At 37.2% G+C, this 18,416-nt stretch overlaps 1 protein-coding gene across 6 annotated transcripts in view; it reads left to right on the forward strand.

The window, feature by feature from the left end:
• nbeab (neurobeachin b) overlaps positions 1-18,416 on the forward strand; it is a 220,153-nt gene that overhangs the window by 133,325 nt on the left and 68,412 nt on the right. For all 6 annotated transcript variants that reach the window (XM_081614411.1, XM_008426293.3, XM_008426301.3 and 3 more), the window contains 2 exons: positions 6,627-6,751; positions 15,023-15,169. In XM_081614411.1, the coding sequence (XP_081470537.1) occupies positions 6,627-6,751; positions 15,023-15,169 (272 nt within the window). The remainder of the gene's footprint in view (positions 1-6,626; positions 6,752-15,022; positions 15,170-18,416) is intronic.

Below are 18,416 nucleotides of genomic sequence, written 5' to 3' on the forward strand. Positions count from 1 at the left end.
AAGAAATTTAACGATGTATGCACCTTAAGTAAAAAGTATCCTATCGGTATTGGTAATACAGGTCCTGTATTTACTTAGTATTGGCTCAATATCAAAATGCGCAGCATTACGCATTTATATATATTATATTTGCAGAGACTGGTATGGGTATAGCAAAGTTAAATATATAGTTGAACTGTTTCTGTTTGAGCCACTACTTCACTCATCACTTCTTAAAAAATATGCAACTTCTTTAAAAACACCCTGCAATTACAAATGTTTGCTCTTTGTTAACTGAACCTTATCTTAAACATGATGGTCCTTTTGTTCTGGCTTCCCTATATATTCATTTTCTTTGCCCTTGGGCCACACTTAACCTTGTACACTGTGCTAATTATATCTGGAAAGGGGCCCATTCACATAATCATCAATTTCATTGGGTGTTGAAATTGAGCTGGGCATTGCTCGAACGTGCCACATCTTCTGTAAAAGATTGTTGCTGGAAAGCTGGTGATCCTGGGGAGTTTTCTAACGTTACAGTGTGGTTCCTCATCCCTCGCCGAACCTCGCGTGTCTGTCTTCATTAAACCTGATGAGCTCGAGTTAATCTTGTTGCCGCTGTGGTGTTTCCTTTTGTCTTTTTTTTCCCTAGAGCAAATTCTTCACTCTATCTCTTAATCTGCAAAAGAAGAGTCAAGAAACAAAAAACAGAAACATTTGGATCTTGGTGTTCTTTTGTTTGAAGTGGTGTTGAGAGATGTAAATATATGAAATAGCAAAATTAAAGGGATGAAAGTCTTAAGTATCATTTGCAGCCGTCTGCGATAATAAAATCATGATGGTGACCATATAGCCACTGACGATTTGGAATCCCAAAGACACATGAAATTTATTGGGGTTTTTTTTGCTTTTGTTTATATATTTTTTACTTTATAAGTCGCTTTGAAAGATATGAGTTCATCACCATATGGTTGCCAGTGACCACTTTTGATGAATTGCATTTTTGTTGCCTTTTTATCACAGCAGTATAGAGAAATGTTGTATAAGAATGCATAAAATAACGCACTGGTCTGTCAAACAGTTATTTTTTCCTTCTGTCTGGTTTCCATGTTTATTATATAAAGGAATCGGTTCTAAGAATAGTTACTTCGCAGAGACTGGTGGTTCTTCTAAACTGTCGAGACAGGAATTTGTCAGTAAATATGTATATGGAATAGCCAATTTATTTGTCAAACCGTATTTAAGAAATGTTTTAAGAGTCAGTGGAGCTTGTACCTTCTACAGATTCCCCTGAAGTTCACTACCTCACAATGAGAGACTGTTAGGACAGCTTAAAATGAAAGAAAAGCCTATTTGTCCTCAGAATGTCACTAAAAACGGATGTGTTCTAAGTAGTGTGGCCGTGCGACAGAAACCAGTTGCTTCGTCTTTGAATAGAATTGTCACTGATTACTGGTATTTATTATAATTACCCCCGACTCATGTCACCAGTGCAGGATTTTAAAAAGAGTATAATGGTGTTTTATTGAATCAGTATGTGCCTGACCTTCCCCCTTACCGCTCCGCATAAATCTCTACAGAGAATAAATTGGATGAAAAAGGAAATCTTGAACCATGAAAATATGATCCGTCTTCAGTCCAACCCTGTCTGTTTGTGAGTCAGTATGGTTAAGTGACTTAAAAGACATGCGGTTGACTATAAGCACTTACCAAAAATAAATAACAAATACTGGTGCAGCGATTAATCTAGAAATGTTGTGTTTGTGTCCTTTTTAGACACCAACTGATCAAGTTACTGATTTGTATTTATTTTAGTATCCATTTACTCGTTCATCTGTGTTATTACACCTGAGCAAGGGATTACTAAAAAGCATATTAACAAAGTTAAGGTTCATTTAACCACTGCAATTAGTGTAGATTTCACTTATTATTTCTGACGATGAATCACTTCATTTTAACAGCTTAAACACTTAAGAAAATGTGTGACTTTCAACATAGTTTTAAACCTTCATAGCTAAATGAATTACACTATAACCATTTTACATTGTCTGAATCTCAAGACACAACAGGTACATCTTTGTAGCCTAACTGATCTACACAGTATCTGTACACTCAGTTTAGTTTATAACAGTTTAATGGAATCTCTTCAAACTTCTTAAGCCTGAATCTTCTTAAATATACCCATTTTAATCCACTTCAAATACACTTGCTTGCTAAAATTGCTGTTTCAAAGCTACTCTTATTTGCACCCAATTGGGCTGTATGGATGCAGAGGATAAGGTCTGTCACAGAGACACTTCTGTTTGGTGCTTCTTGGCAGTGGAACCATGACTAATAAGCACCTCCACTGTTTGTGTCATGAAGTCATTTAGTTCTCTTTGTTTAAAAAGAAACAAAAGTGTTGGTGATTTGGAAACATGTTGAGTGTTTAAATTTTTACAAGATGACTAATCTTTTTTTCCATCCCCCAAAGCTAAGACGCCATTAACTGGGAATGACTCCACCATTAAGAAGCTGAACTGGCTTGAAAGTATAACTTTAGTGTTAGCAAAATCGCCAATATAGCGTAAGATGGATGCAAAGAGAAGGCAGAGGAGCTGGTTTTGTTTCCACAAATGATCTGTCCCATACCATACTGGCACAACATAGTGACAATTTCAACAAACATCTAAAAAAAATACATATATATTTTTCAAAGTTACATACTATAACTTTAATGAACTGTTAGGATCGATTGGAATATATGTGTGACTGAATTGAAATTGTGAATTGACACTACATAAATAAACTAAATTGAATTAGATAGGTTCTGCAACATTTAAAACTATAACACCTCATGTGAAATCAATATGAGCCTTAAGAGTTGATTTTTCTGTTGTTTTTTTTCAACCAATATTATGCAGTTGGCAATAAAGTGTATCAATCCTTTTGACCACACTGGATTGATACACTTTTTTTTAATAAACATTAAAATGATGTTTATTTTTTCTATTGTAAATAAAACCCTACTGGATGAGTGTTAGATCTGGCACTTCACACACCTCAGCAAGGCCCGCTGGTGGAAAAATGTGCTTTAAATATCCATTTAAAAGGGGATAGATAATAGACAATAGTTCTCTTATACATTTATCCTGCTACACTTAGCAAGTCTTAAAACCTTCATAAATAATGGTGCTCTGTTTCCTGTAGGTTATCAGTGTTGGAAAATTAGCTTTTAAAATGCGGTTTGAAATCCATTTGGCTGATTGATGGGTGATGGGACTAATAAATTTTGCCAGTTTCTAGCGGGTCGGCTCAAAGCCATTCTTTATGGTTGTCATGAGGCCAGACACATTCGATGTGTGAAATAAGGATGTCAAACCAACTCTGATGAAAGGATTTCATTGGGTGGACAATTTGCTACAAAAAGAAAACAGACTATTATCTTTGCATTAATAATTATAAACAGGAGTTTTATATTTAACAGACTCTTTATTACCTAAATTGTACATTAATCTTTATTGTATTGTGTGGATCTTAGCATTGGTGGTCTGCTGCCAGAGTAAAAACAGTTAGCAGATTTTAAATACTGCTACTAGGGGCATGTGATCACCCAGGTTTACATTGCCATTAGTCTAACCAAGTAGAAAGCAGTCTTCAAAATATGTCATAATGTTCTGATCCACTGACTCTGCATGGTTGGTTAAAGGGTGTAGCTTAATTTTTCTCAAAAGGTTGAGGGAGATATTATGGAAAATCAACTTTTTGAGTGTTGCTTTGACTCAATTATGCATGATTGAGAATTGCTTGAATCTCCCATGGCAGCCATTCGGGGGTGCCTTAGCACGTGCTCATACAATGCGCTGCTTATTTACCCAAAGCTCTAACTTGGAGCTTCAGTTCTCCACCAAGCTTCTGGCCTACAGAGAAGATTTCTGTCACATTTTCCCAGTATCTTGTTCTACTGGCCATCCATATCACACGATTACAGCGGAGCACCAGTATTCATGGGTACTACAGCCACCCACGAACATCTGAAATCCGCAAACACTTGAGACCACATCTAAAAAATTCTATAACTGCATATTTGAATAGTTCAAACACCAAATGCACATGCATTAATACACAGAGTGGACATTGCCTTAGCACTACCATAGAAGCTAACATCCACAGTGTTCCTTATGCTGCTGTTGGGAGTACAGCCGATCACCAAATGCAATCCAATAGCTTGTCAAGTTGCATTTGGCCTACATGTCTCAGCTTCCCGAGTTGGATTTTCTTTTGACTATTTCAGATATGCTCTACAGAATAATCAGTGAAAGGCAGATTTTCCAAAAAAATAAATACATAAATAAAATCAGCAAATATTGAACGACAAATAGGCCAGGGTCCAATGTAAAGTACAAGTCAGAAATTAGATGGGCTGTGTTTTAGCAAAGACTTTGCTCCACAAAACCATCCAGATTAGCACCTCAATTGTTGCAAAGAAAGCCCAATTTTCTCATTGTTAGCTTTATCCTATCATCCCTATGATATTTGAAGTCCTCGACTTTGGTCAAAGGCTGACCCTCAACACAGAGGAAGCAATCATCTTTTTCCCAGTTGACATTCATTTAGAAGAACTGACTCGTGTTTTACCTATCAACAACATTAATAACTTCTTCTGAATAGGCCACCCATGTACCACAAGTGCTGAGAGGCTGTGTTTCATTCAAAGTTGCTCTGTGTTCCTGTCTGAATGTGTGAATGTTTTGTTCAGAAATATAAATTTGACTTTTATTGTAAAACACCTTCATGTGGTTAGCATAACTACAAAACAAATTCAGTCCAGACCATTGACCATACAGTTCATTTAACTATATATATTACCAGTTGAAACAGCTTGAAAGCCATGGATTTAGAATGTCACCGGTCTTACTCGTTGTTGCAAAAAGTCGACTTGAAGTTATATTATATATTTAAGTCCTGTTTTTTATTTAAACGTTTGCACGTTTTTTGTTGTACTCTTGTGTTTAGGCACTCTGACTTAAACTGTAATGAGCAACCTCAAGCAAACCACTTGAAAGCATTTTATAATGGTTAATACTGTAATAAGGAAATCTTCAAAGAAGGGATTTATCCCCCACTGGCATCTGCTCTCTCTACTTCCACAATAATCACCCAGTTGCCTACAGTGGATTTACATTTTTTACACTGTGTAATCTTGCATTTACAATATCATTTACGTGGGTGTCTCCTTTCCACCCACTGACATCTGTCTTCTTCTCAGTTAAGCTTTGAGGGAGATTGGCAGGGGACAAGCTCAAGGCATTCAGTGTTACTTTGCATATACCGGCTCATGATACTTTGTGACTGCAACATCCGCAGTTGCATGGACACACTCGCCGCTCATACCCGCTTTTGATTGATATTTAACTGAAACTGAGCCCTTGTTGCTGTCAGGACTCGGCTAATTCTCCTGAGTCTTTTGATTTCTTACACTGGTGAATATTATGTTCATGGAACAAGGAGGGTCTATTTTGTGATGTGATCCCCTCTAACACTTTAATCTGTTTAGACTGATTCAGAACTGTGTGGCTGAGAAAGGGGGCGAAAATCGAACAAAATACAAGGCTGCCTGCCAAGGCCTTACAGCAACTGACGCACACTGACAAATCACCTCCTGAATTTAAAAACATATTTTTTACCTGATTCAAGGGTGTTTTTGAGCTTTGGGTTTCCTAATTGTTAGCTCCAACAAGATGTGCTTTATTTTGATGAGATTGAAAGATATTGTCCGTTTTATTCCAACTGCTACAGTGTTGGAATGTGCAGTTTTTAATGTGATTGACCAAATGAATCAAGATAGTGCCCAATCTCTTCACATATAAGCAAAAAGATAGATGCAAAACGCAGCTGTATTTTCTGTGGAGTGCACAGGCTTAAAACCGGCATCAGCTAGTACACATTTGGAAAGCTGTGTACTTAAAACCCTAATGCTTGTCCCCATGCTTAATGGTTTGCATTAGCTGCAAGCCATAAAATTATCCATAGGTCCTCACTTATGTTGGAATAATCATTTACAAAGATGGCAACCACATGCTGGTACTGTTTTCTTTTTTTTTTCTTCTTTATGGCTTTAATTCACTGTTATTAATAATGAATAAAAATGCAGTTTTCAATTGGTTTGCTCCAGGGCCCTGGGAATCATTTCAATGAATATTTCAGCACATTATTTTAATCATGGCTCTACATATGCAGTGGGGGGAGGGTTTGTTTTATAGGCTCATGCTTCAACCGCCCCAAGACCCTGATCATTAAACTCCACGCTGTCTGCATTGAGGTTCCTACCTTTGATTTACAAGACTTGTTAAAAAACATTGTAAAAAAAGAAGGCAAGCTGTGCCATTTATACTTGTAATTTGAAGCCGTATTTGTAAATGGGGGTGCCTAAGATTTATGTATGTCGGGTTTGCTGGTGCTCCCCGCTGTTATGCTATTGGCTTTTGCAGAGGTAGCATTACTTAGGCCTCTAGAGAGCTTGGCAGCATTCACCCTAATAAAGTCCACCATATCTGGTTTGATTTTTCTCCCCCAGATGTTTTTTTTAAATGTGGCTGCTGTAATCAGGCCATCATTGAGGAGTGTGCTCTCTGTCTAATCTTCCCATCGTTTTGTCTCTTTCGTAGTCAGCTGCATGACTTCTGGCGTCTCGACTACTGGGAAGACGACCTGCGGCGGAGGAGGAGGTTTGTCCGAAACCCATTTGGCTCCACCCACTTGGATGTAGCATGCAAGTCCTCACAAGAGTATGGTAGGTGCTTCTTTTATTTGTGGAAAATATAAAACAAACTGCGTTCAATTTTTTTTTGGTCATGGAGTTTGTTACCATTTTCTCCTTGACTGTAACTTTTCATTGTTTAGTTTTGCCTACCGCCTAGAGTCACGTCTGCGTAAAACCTTACACCCCAGGCTTTTACAATAAAGCTGTCTTGTCAAAATGAAATTCTCCAGTCCTTCTGCCTGTAACTGAACAGCAGGGTGAATGTTTAATGGGTTTAAGTTTAATGGGTTGATCGCAAAATTATTAGAAGCACCAACCACAGTGACTACAGTTACCTTTAATTATTCCCCTTGTGGGATTTTGAATCTTGATGGTGTCCTCTCTTTATTTCTATGTTGAGTTACTTAAGACAACAGTTGCTTCAGTCTGTGTGTCTTATGGTTACCTTAGACTTTTTCTTCAATATAATGCGCTCTAGATGAGCACCTGGCAGCTGCTGAAGAAGCAGGTGGTCCCATTTTTAAGATACTTGCAGTAATTACAGCTTCTGCTCCTGATGTTGATTTGTTGTTCATTTTTGTAATGTTTTTTTGAATTTTCCAAGTTACCAGGTTGCTCTGCCATTAAAGAATAGTCGTAAAAAGCTAGCCGTTCGGATTTGCACTGGGAAAAATAAAAGGAATTTCCTAATTTAGTCATTCACCACAGATGTGAGAGGTAAAATGTAACGTATTAAGATAACAAGCCTGTAAATACTTGCACACCTGTTTAACCTATAAAGCATAAGCAATAATATTGCATATTGAATATATTGAATCTTCCTAATTCAAGCCAACAGTTATAGATTGTCCAGATAAAATGAGAAAAAAAATCTCAAACATTTATCAATATTTTAACACAAATTTTTAAAGATGAATTTGAGTTTGTGAATTTCCGCCCACAAAATGAATATGTTCTCATTTGCTTTGCATCAGAATGTGACTGTGATCATTTATATTCAAAATGGTTTTTGAGTCCCTGCACGTCACCACGTTTTCTCTTCAGCTCATTGTAATGCAACCATTAAAAGTATTAGGCCTGTTTTGCCTGTTTATTTTACGACCTTGTGAAGTTCAGCTGCCCGCTGGACTCCTTCATCTGTGGCACAGAACTCCAATGTTATTTTTATTTTATTTTTTTTAATTCCATTATTTATATTTTTCTGCTTCTATCAAAGTAACTGACTAAAGACTTGTTGAGATCCTGCTAGCATGCTCTAGTTTTAATGAGCGGAATAATGTATAAACTTGTCAGCTGAAAGGGATTGCCTGCAGTCTGATGCTCACTATCAAAGGTGAGTTGCTTTTTCAAGCTTATTTTAACTGACTTTGATGGAATGGGGCTGTGTAGCAAAGGCTTTTATCAAGAGTTAAAATAAAAATGCTTTTTTTTTTTTTCATCTTTGTGAGACCTTCAGCAGATTTTGGGGGAGCCGGGACAATTGGCAGTTACAATTTTTGTTTTTTACTGCCATGATATTGGCAATAGCTGTCCTAGCAGATCACCCTGCTGTGAAATCTCAAGCGTTTATTATTCAACAAATATGGCATCCTCATATTGTACTGTGATAGAATATGTCCAGCAGAACCAGATGGAGGCCCAGAGGTAATACAATTTCAAATGAGCAAAGCTGATGAGAAAGAATATCTGTAAGAAAAAGAAAACAGACAATGTTTACTCATTGTTGTTCCTCAAGGATATGTATTGGACCAGTATCTTTTTTTTCAATTGACATATCTTAACATGTTGATTAATAATCTTTAAGTTCAGTCTTATAATAAACACTTCAAAATTCTTGTTTTCCAAAGTTTACGCTATTTTAGTTTCAAATTGGCAGAGTTTACAGACCATTTTGGCGTATCTTTTACATTATAAATACAACAGGTCAAAATGAATCTATTGCATATAATCCTAAAGGTAAAGCTGTTCAAAAACCTGAAATATTTTTGACTGAGAATGAACTGGACTGGGAATATATAGAATGAAAATACAAATATGTTTTAGCCTTTATTTCTCTAGTTATTCAGATCTGGAAAATATTTAATCAAGTTAAAATTTGGGGGAAAAAAAGAAAAAGAAAAAGGGAGGTGGGGGGACCTGGGGAACATAGCAGCTCTCAAAGAAACCAAAGAACAGACCCAACAGACTAAAGATTGCAATAGTCTGGTATTTGACAGAAGTCTCTGTTTATCCCAGCGTCTTAGCCAGCAAAGTAAACATTACAGTTGTAAATTAAGCTCTATGCAGCTGCAGTGGAGGGAGGTGTTTGAAAAGTGCAAGATTTTTTTATTACTACTTTGTTTTCTGGAAGAAGTAAAGTGTTTGTGTTTCCCACAAGAAGTGAGTTCTTGTGAACTCACTTAATCAGCTGAGTCATATATTTTGACTTTAAAATGGAATTAGTATTTTTTAAACTTAATTGGTATTGTTTTTTTGTTTTGTTTTGTTTTTTAAACCACGTGATGGATTTGTGTGTACGAGATGACCTTAGAGTCATCACAGTACTACAGATTATTAATGGCAATGGGAAAACTAGTTTTGCTTCGTAAGAGTTGGAATGTTTTTTTGGGTTTCTTTGTCCATTTTGTGTCTGTGCTTTAAAGGATGTAGACTCTGATGGTTGAACTCTACCTTAAACTCTGCCTCATTGTCTATTAGTAGTGCTGACAGCTTAGCTAGCACAATCGGTCTCTGGCCTTTGCCTGTAATAACCTGCCTTGGTCCAGCCAGCCTCTGCCCAGAATCAGACTATATTGTTAGGTGATTGGAATTGGGCAAGCATGAAATGGAAGTCACGTTAATATTGATCCAAATGTTTAACGGGGTGTTTTACCTCCTGGTGTCCTTGCTGTCTCATTTCAGGCGAGCGGCGTCTCTTGAAGCTGATTGCACCAGGCGGAGATCTTTATAGCCTTTTACTTCAGCAGGCATAGCCTCATGATGTGATATTAACCTTTACCAACATCATAATTAAAGGCATTATTCTGTGGCAAACGACGTCGCAGTACTTTCCGACATACATATTCAGATATTTAAATGTGGGTTTTAAGAAAATGCAGTGAGAAACGAAAGTAATGATCATGTCAGCATTTTCTGAATGTATTTCTTGAGGGTTTGATGAAGAAATCCACTCATAAAAATAAATAAAAATTATTTAATCCATAAAATGAATTGTCAAGACTGAGAGAAAAAAATGAAACCTAGCTGCTAAAAGGGATAGGAAGCCAAAAATGCTGATCTGCTTATTTATCCCTGATTAATAGTCTTATGAAAAAGTTTTTTTTTTATTTCCAGTATATTTGACAAGAAACATTGTATAAAGGTTCTTAAGGTTTTTGGCTCAATTTTTTTTTTCAAACCATGCTGATGGAATTGGCTGCAGATTCATTTCTAAACTACTGAATGTTCCAGCCAACACCAAAAAGCTGGAAGTGTGAAGCACATATTTTCAGAATTGCATGATTTATGACACAACAGGAACTTGAAAAGTAGTAGCACAGAGCCAAACATTACTTGCAGAAAGCTCTAGGAAAGACTTAGAATTTTTATGAGAACAATAAGTAATACACTCAACCACAAGGTCTTTGTATACATTCATCCCACAAGATTTCATTGTTGAAAAAAAAAACGATTAACGCTCATTTAATGTTTGTTGCAGAACATTTGAAATAAAAAAGAACAAATAAGTCCAACTGGTCTGGTGAGATGAGGCTGAAATCCTTCACCCTGTAGATGTAATTTCACAGAAGTGTCACTGCACATCACTAAAAAACACCACCACTAACGTATCCGACTGGCAGACTTCATATAACTGAATAAAACATTAATAGAGAAATTTACTGAAATGTTCTTGGCAAGAATCTAAAGTACATAGAAGAGACTCCCTGAAGCATCAGAATTTGACGACCGTTTGTGTGGAGCAGTGGCTCAACATGACTCTTGAGCAGTGCATGAAACTCATTTCTCCATACAGGAGTAGACAACTTGAACCTTTCATTGGAACTGGAGGCTTTTCTACTAAGTATTTCACAAATTACAGTCTTTTCAGTGATTATCCCCTGTGCTCTTCCACTTTTACACAATTTTATGGGCTGACTTGTTTTGATTTCTCTGTATGTGTGAATTATTGGGGTTGTTGCTAACATATAACATATGGGGTTAATTTTGTGTCAGCAGCCCTATTGGAAATGTATTCGCTGAGAAAGACATTAACATGCTTAATACTTTGCTATGAACAGCACATTTTTAAGTAAAGATGCAGGATTATCACCTTTTGCCTTTGCAGTTTTTCTTTTTTTTTTTTTTGCAGAGATGGAGACTGTTGCGTGACAACGAAGTTGACACGCAAAGCACTTAACCACAATATTGGATAAAGATCACTCCTAGAGGAAGCGTCTGTACTGTGTAAACCACTCTACATCAAAAGTTGCCTTGCTTACTTTTACAGCCTCGAAAAATTTACAAATGTCTTGTGTCACAGGAAGTATGAAACTGTCATTTTCCCCCTCATTTATTTTTCCTCAGTGCGGATTAAATAAAGGTTAAGAGACAGAGGGAAGAACTGCATCGCCTTCGTGATCCCATGAATAGGACTTTTTCTCTCCTTGTGGAATGTCGAGACAGCGGAGGGGGAAGTCTAGAGTGTAGTGCTGGATCAGAAACAGAGTCTGGAAAAAAAGTAGCTAAGCCATTCTATAAACCTCATTTTATATACATTTAAAAAATATATGTAGAGAGTTGTTATTTTTCAAAACTCAGGTTTTGCTCTGGAGCGTTCGCAAACTCAAAAATCTTTGGAGGGGGAGCGACGGGGGGTTTCTGTGTTTATTAAACAGGAGAAACTGCAACATATAATGAAATTAACAAACTGATGTCAATTTATTTCTGTGGTATAACACTTAGTATTTTTAACACAGCTTATGTGTTATGTAATGTTCATACAGAAGCAGCTTGTAAACGCACCTTTGACCACAGTTGCTTAAGTTCTGAACTGAACCTCTGGGCCAGGCTTTTTATGTGCTTCACATTTATATCTATTCTCCAGCTGGTATGCTGCTTTTTTGGAAACAATGCCAAGTATCTCTGTCCCACTGATGCATATGTGTTATGTATATTTTATACCTTTTAGATAATGCTAAAACTCTATGTGAAGATAAGAGGCAAATTATCTACTTAAAATTGTGAATATAGTATCAAGTGTTGACAGGAGCAAATCTTGATACCATTTTATTCCATGGAGTTTCTTTAAAAGATTAATTGACCTGTGGATCAGTGTTATTTTTATTTATTTTTTGTTGTTTCAGTTTTGTGTTGATTCTCGAGAGACCAATTCATCTTTTGTTTTTTTCTGTCAATATAAAACTAAATTTGGTTTATTTGAATGTTTTGCCTTTTTTTTTGTTTGTTGTAACTTGTAAATTATAATTTGAAATGATGGTGGATCTGAACTGCAGTCAGTCCAGTTTTATAGCCGAAACCCCATAATGAAGACATGTAGATTTAATGACAAAAACGTAGTTTATTTTTCTCTTCAACAGATTGCCTGAACAACATATTGTCTTGAAGTATTTTTCACAGATGCTTAAATGACTAACAATCTTCCTCAGCATTTTATTTCTCCCATTTTTAGCCCTTCTGGGGTCTTTTGTTTCGAACTACTTAGTTGTAGCTCGTTGTCAATTTGTCTGGTTACTTTCTCTTACGTATTCAAGGATTTAACTGAAAGTGTCTACTGTTTCAAACTTTTTGGAGAGCAGAGATTCCCAAGTACCCTGTAAGGAACTGTAAGGACCTTGCTGACCCCCAGCTATGAGTGCTACAAGACCGCCTCCTTTGGTGACAGCCGGCAGATCTTCATCAGCCTTCAATGTGGGCATCAAAGCTCTGCAGTGCACTTTACGGAGTGTAATTAGTGCACTCTGAGGCAGTTTCAGCTCAGTGATTGAACAAGAGGACCCATGAGACTGGCTTATAGGTGACTTCTCTTGGCACTGTTACTGAAGAGCTCAAAAGCAAACAAGAAATAAAACTGCTGTCTCACGAGAAAGCCAGCGACCAACTTTTGCTTTGTATTTTTTTTTTACCTGTTTGACAGATGACTTGGCACTATTATTATTATAATACATCTTGTATTATTTTTCTGCAAAGCCTTAAATCCTCCACTGTTCATCACTTACTGCTGTGTAAGTGATCACACTTACCAAACCTTTTCTTAAAACACTTTTAGCACAATAGTTTTTTCATAGTCTCATTAGTTCTGTTCATCTCAACAGATGTTTTACTCTTGACACTTTATTTGTTGTTTTATTTGTAATCACGCTTTCTCTAAGAACGGAAGTCCGTTCCGGTGGTTGGAGGGTCATGCTGACTCACAAACACATGCCTCACCTAATGTTGATTTTACATGCTGAAATCACCACGGTTTATTTGGTCTTCTAAAACCCTTCCAGAACTACCAGTCAGAGCCTCCGTGCGTCTGTTGAGTTCTCCTTCATTTACTTGAGGCGTAATGATGGTTTACAGAAATCCAGTTTTAGGTTTCACTCTTCCTGCTTTGATTTCTGACCACTGGCAGGCTTTTTCCATGTAACATTGCACAGAATTCATTTCCGAAACACTCCAACTTCTTCCCCTCGTCTGATGAAAGAACGCCAGATATGAGACAGAGCAGGAAGCAAGGTTTTTTTTTCACCCACCCCCCTCCTCAGTAGCAGTGTTGACAACAGTCAAATGTGACCTCTTCAAGACAAGGTACATGTTCCTTAAGGGAGGGAAAGGTGAATTAAGAACTGTGGTGAAAGGAAACATGTCAGACATATGTCAACCACCTCCCTTACCTTGATATGTGTTCTTCCCTTAGCTCACAAGTTTCTCCACTGGTTATTTCCAACACTGGACTTCGGGTGGGGGGAATCACAGAAGTGTTTCGAGCCGCCGTATGACAGGCACATGTTCAAGCTGGCCACATTTAAGATGATCAATGCACTGTGAGGCTTTTGTTTTTGCACTGTGTAAGAACACATCCTGTTCGATTTCCACTTTATACCATCGCCATATGATGACGTCCGGCTATAAACAGGCTCCTAATTGAGCTGTCTGCTCAGTCCCACTCTTGTCACGTCTCCAAAAGCAGCTAATATTATCTCTAATCTACACCGAGCGTGATATGTATCCCCCCGACTCTGCTTTTGGTCTTTTAAGATAAAGATTGTCTTTTATTGTTGACCTAAAAATAAAAGCTGGCACACTTCTCAAGTTAAACCGCTCAGAATATATTCGGTGCAGAATCCCACGAAGAGCCTGAGCAGTCTCTCATATGCAGATAGATTGGTGTGTAAATAAAATCAGGGTCATTGTGTTTAGTTGCCTTAGTTTTCTCTATTTTGTGTGATAAAGACTAAAACACAGAGCCTAGGAAATCATTATTTTATTGTCTATGACCAAATGGTTTATTCATATTATCTAACAATACAAAAAGGTGTCTACTATATTGTTATATTGCCTTTTCTTTTTTTTTTTTTCTCCTAATTTCAGAATTTATATATACTTTGCAACTGACATAAATGGTGATAGTCTGGTGGAGCATCTTCTAGGGTACTGATATTGAGAGACATTTCTTTTATACAAATAACATCATTCCAACAAAAATATGTAGTTGAATTGGATGTATGCAGTGATGCTTGGCTATCGAACACAATTTAATTCTCAGCTGCAGATTTAAAAGTTTAAGGATAGCAAGTTTTACTTTTTTTTTTTTTAACCAAATACTTGTATTTGAATCCAGGATGTTTAAAACGAGTGTTTCCATTTTGTTTTGCAGTAACTTAATTGGTTAGTTTAAATTGATGGCAGTGCCCAAATCTAAATAGTATAGATGATCTGGTTCTGTGTCCTCTCACTGTTTGGGAGTTCAGTTTCAGAAAGCAAGTAAAATGTTTGGAAAATATTTTTAGATGGAGCTTTTCCACATCTGTCTCTACTTAGCTCTTATGTCGACAAGTAAAATCAGCTAAAAGATGATTGGTTGGTACTAGTCTCTTTTCCCACATAAAAGGCAGACACTTCTACTTCACACTTTTACTTATTCTGTCTGCCTAGAATATGAAAAGATTCAGGTGTTTATACATTAGTTGCTCTTTCATATTCATAAAAACTATAATGGATATAAGTCCAGCCTTCTAACCCAACCGTATTAGTATTTCAGAGATGACAGATTACATTTCGAGATGTCTCATTTGTTGTTTTTTTTTGTGTTTTTTACAGCCTTAAAGGAAGAAAAGGTCGTGAAGTCCAAGATAGTTTTCCGGAGCCCAACTTTGGCCAGTCAGAACCCAGAGACGGAACTGGTCCTGGATGGAGAAGACGATAACGTCAGCCTGCTTCATGAGAAGGAGATGGACAATGTTGGCGGTACATCAGCATTTCAAATACCCCAGACATTACTGCACCTCTTTTTTTTTCTTTTTTTTTTAATCACTTTGAATTCATTGATTGCGTTGTTGATGTTGTGTTTTAACTATGCATGTTCATTGTTGTCCACAGTGAAACATCATCACAGAAGACTGTCATGAAACCATCGTGTTTTCTTATATTTCCAGGTGCATCTCAATAAATTAGAATATTAATGAAAATATTATTTCTTTCAGTAAGTCACTAAGTGAAACGCAATATTTACGTAGATCAGACTGATGTTTTCTAGCCGTCATGATGGTAAAGTCGGTTTTAAAGCAAATTAAACTACATTTAGTTTATTAGGTTAAGATATTGTCTGATAAACAGTAAACACATTTAATAAAATAATTTGGTTTAATGAAGTGTGTTAAATACCTGCTTGAAATGTCTTCAGAGAGTATTTTAATCCCACAATTGAGCCTGACCAGAATATTCCAGTTTACTGAGATGCACCTTCATCTGCAGTGTTTGAAGTTTGAGTTTACCACCGTACCATTTTGCTGACTTTTGACATATGCTTCACACCTCTTTGGGTCTTTCATGCTTAAGACCTTTTTTTTTCTTTTCTTTCTTGCAAGGATCAAGCTTAGCAAACATGAATCAGTATCTAAATGATAATAAACCAACAGTCGTCTGTTTCTGTTTGGACCTTTTCAGAGGAGAAAGTCATGAAGTGGATCTGAAAAGAGGGTTGTTTATGCTTATCTAAACATCAGCCTGAACCTAATGTTATTACCGCTGTAACGGCGGACACAATTGAAAAGGACTTGGATTTAATTATGAAGTTACAATATACTGCTAAACTCATTTTATGCTTACTTAAATAATAACAAGTAATTTATATGTAACAAATTCTTTTCAATAGCTATTATTTGTTATTTATGTATATTAGAGCTCCAGTTCATGGCGACATGTTGTGAAGACATGGTTAAAGCTGAAAGCTTGATTTTGTCAAAGCTTGATTTTTATTTTTATTTTTTTGAAATTCTAGTTGAACCAGCTGTAATGTAAGGTATCCTCCAGTAAAACAAGCCTCCAATCTTCAGAACTACAATCTGCATAGAAGTTCCACAACAGAATGAAAGCACAAATAATATTCCATTCACATGAAAACTATGTGCTTTTGTTTGGAAAATACGAGCAAATAATCTTATTTTCCTAAGGTTAAGATAAATAGTTCTTTATACTTTTACATTCCTCTGCTAGTAGACTGTCGCTGGATATTTCTAATTTAATGAGTTTCTCTATAGTAGAACTTTGAATTGCAGATGTGCATATTTTGCAAATGCAACTCACAAACAAATGTTATACTTATGTGCATTCCAGGCTTACATTATTTGCCAGGAAGTAAGGAGTAAACGTTGATCATTAAAAATATGTTTCAAAGCCCTGTGGTGCTAATATTTCGATGTGTGAGTGTAAACCGAAGCAGGGCGCTTCTGAGCAGCGAAATCCCTTTAAGATCTCACAGATGAGACTAACCCCTCCTCTCTGACCCAGGGCCAGCAGGCAGCCAAACGCTTCATGTCTGTCAGATGAACCCTTCATCGGCCAATCTAAAGCACATAGCAGAGACTAGTACACGACGAGCAGCTTTTCTCCGGGGAAAACTACATGTGACCTTGCAAACGCAGCATTGTTGAGTTCGGTAGTTGTAATATGTTTATAACGTGAGTACTAAGCTAAGATTATTAGCTGGGATTTCTTTTCTATGCCAAGTGTGTGTTAAGTTCTTGTTTTTGTCAATAGGGGGGGGCTTCGGTGTGCCGCAGCAGTGAGATTATGCTATTCAGATGAACGATCTGAGTTTGTCCTGCATATATAATCCCAGGCATGAACAGTCTTAATGAGAGATCTGGGACTAGATCCTTGTCAACAACAGTCCTCCTCCTGCCAGGCGCTGGGTCAGTGCCTGCTGCTGCTGCTGCTGCTGCCAAAGGGGCGGCGCTTGCACTCATGAGCTCAGGCAGTTGTGGTTACTCAACCTATGATTAGTTTTTCTCCCCCACAAACACTGAAAACGCTGCCTGTGCTCAAGCTGGCATTAAATGAATTTCTTTTGTTTGCACATATTTATCCAGAACTGAGTAAAACAGACGTGTGCGTGTGTGTGTATGTGTGTGAGAGAGAGAAAACGAGTATCCGGTCAGACCATTCCTCACGTTAAGGAGTAGTCTGTTGTTATGACTCTTCTGCCAGCATACCGGAAGCTTGTTAGCACACCACCAAGTGTGGCTTAGCCGCCACAACCATTTTGTTTTGCTTTAATTTTGCCCATTTTTTGTATCTGGTTTAAGACCTCATTCGAAATAAAAATCACTCGAGTGGTGACATGTTTATAAAAGAGTAAAGTAAATCCACATTTCTTAATAGATCAACTCTGTTTGCCAGAAAAGTGCAACACTTTGTTTTTTTTTTTGTCATTTGCAAAGTGTGTTTCTGCAAACCGTCTAAAATCTGTTCGAGTAGCCCACCTTCCTTTTACACAAACATTAGTCAAACACGGCATTATCTTCCGTAAATGGTGGCTAAGATCAAACTCTTCCTCTAAGCACTTCTCCCAAATGTCCACCTCATTGGTATTAGACATTTTCCGAGTTTGTTTGAGGCGTGTTTTATTTTTCATTTAATAAAAACAAGCCCCAGCAGTTTGCCATTACGGCCTTTACCCCGTACAGATCCGTCACCCCATGTAACTTGCCCTTAATTTTATTATTCTTATGTAAACATTTAATGTTATAGCCTAATTATGAGGATCCCTGAGGGGATTACTTCATAATCCTCTTCTGCCGATGAGCAATAGATACTTAATGCTTCAGGCTGCGGTGTGTTTCTCTTGGTGTAGCTCTTTTGGGACAGATTACAATGCCTTGCCCAGAAGTGTTATTTCTTCTTTTCATTATACTTTGGGGACTTGGATGACATTAAAGACCTCAACTTTTATTGCTGCTAAGCCAAGCAAGAAATAAAATAAAATTAGGAAATTCATAGAAATAAGGTGGGGGGGGGGGGGGGGTGGGAGGTATGTTTGTATGTCTGACAATGATTCTTAATCTCCTGTAAATAATGCTGCAAATGCAGCTAAAAGAGCTTGAGGTTATTGGTTACCTATGTGAAGCTTGTAAGCACTGTGTAAAATTTGCTCTGATAGCATCAGCAGATAGGATCAACGTTAATGGAGCCGAGCAATGCTGAGAAGGGAAAA

The sequence above is a fragment of the Poecilia reticulata genome, chromosome 13 (assembly GCF_904066995.2).
Source record: "Poecilia reticulata chromosome 13, P_reticulata-male-v2, whole genome shotgun sequence".
Taxonomy (NCBI): domain Eukaryota; kingdom Metazoa; phylum Chordata; class Actinopteri; order Cyprinodontiformes; family Poeciliidae; genus Poecilia; species Poecilia reticulata.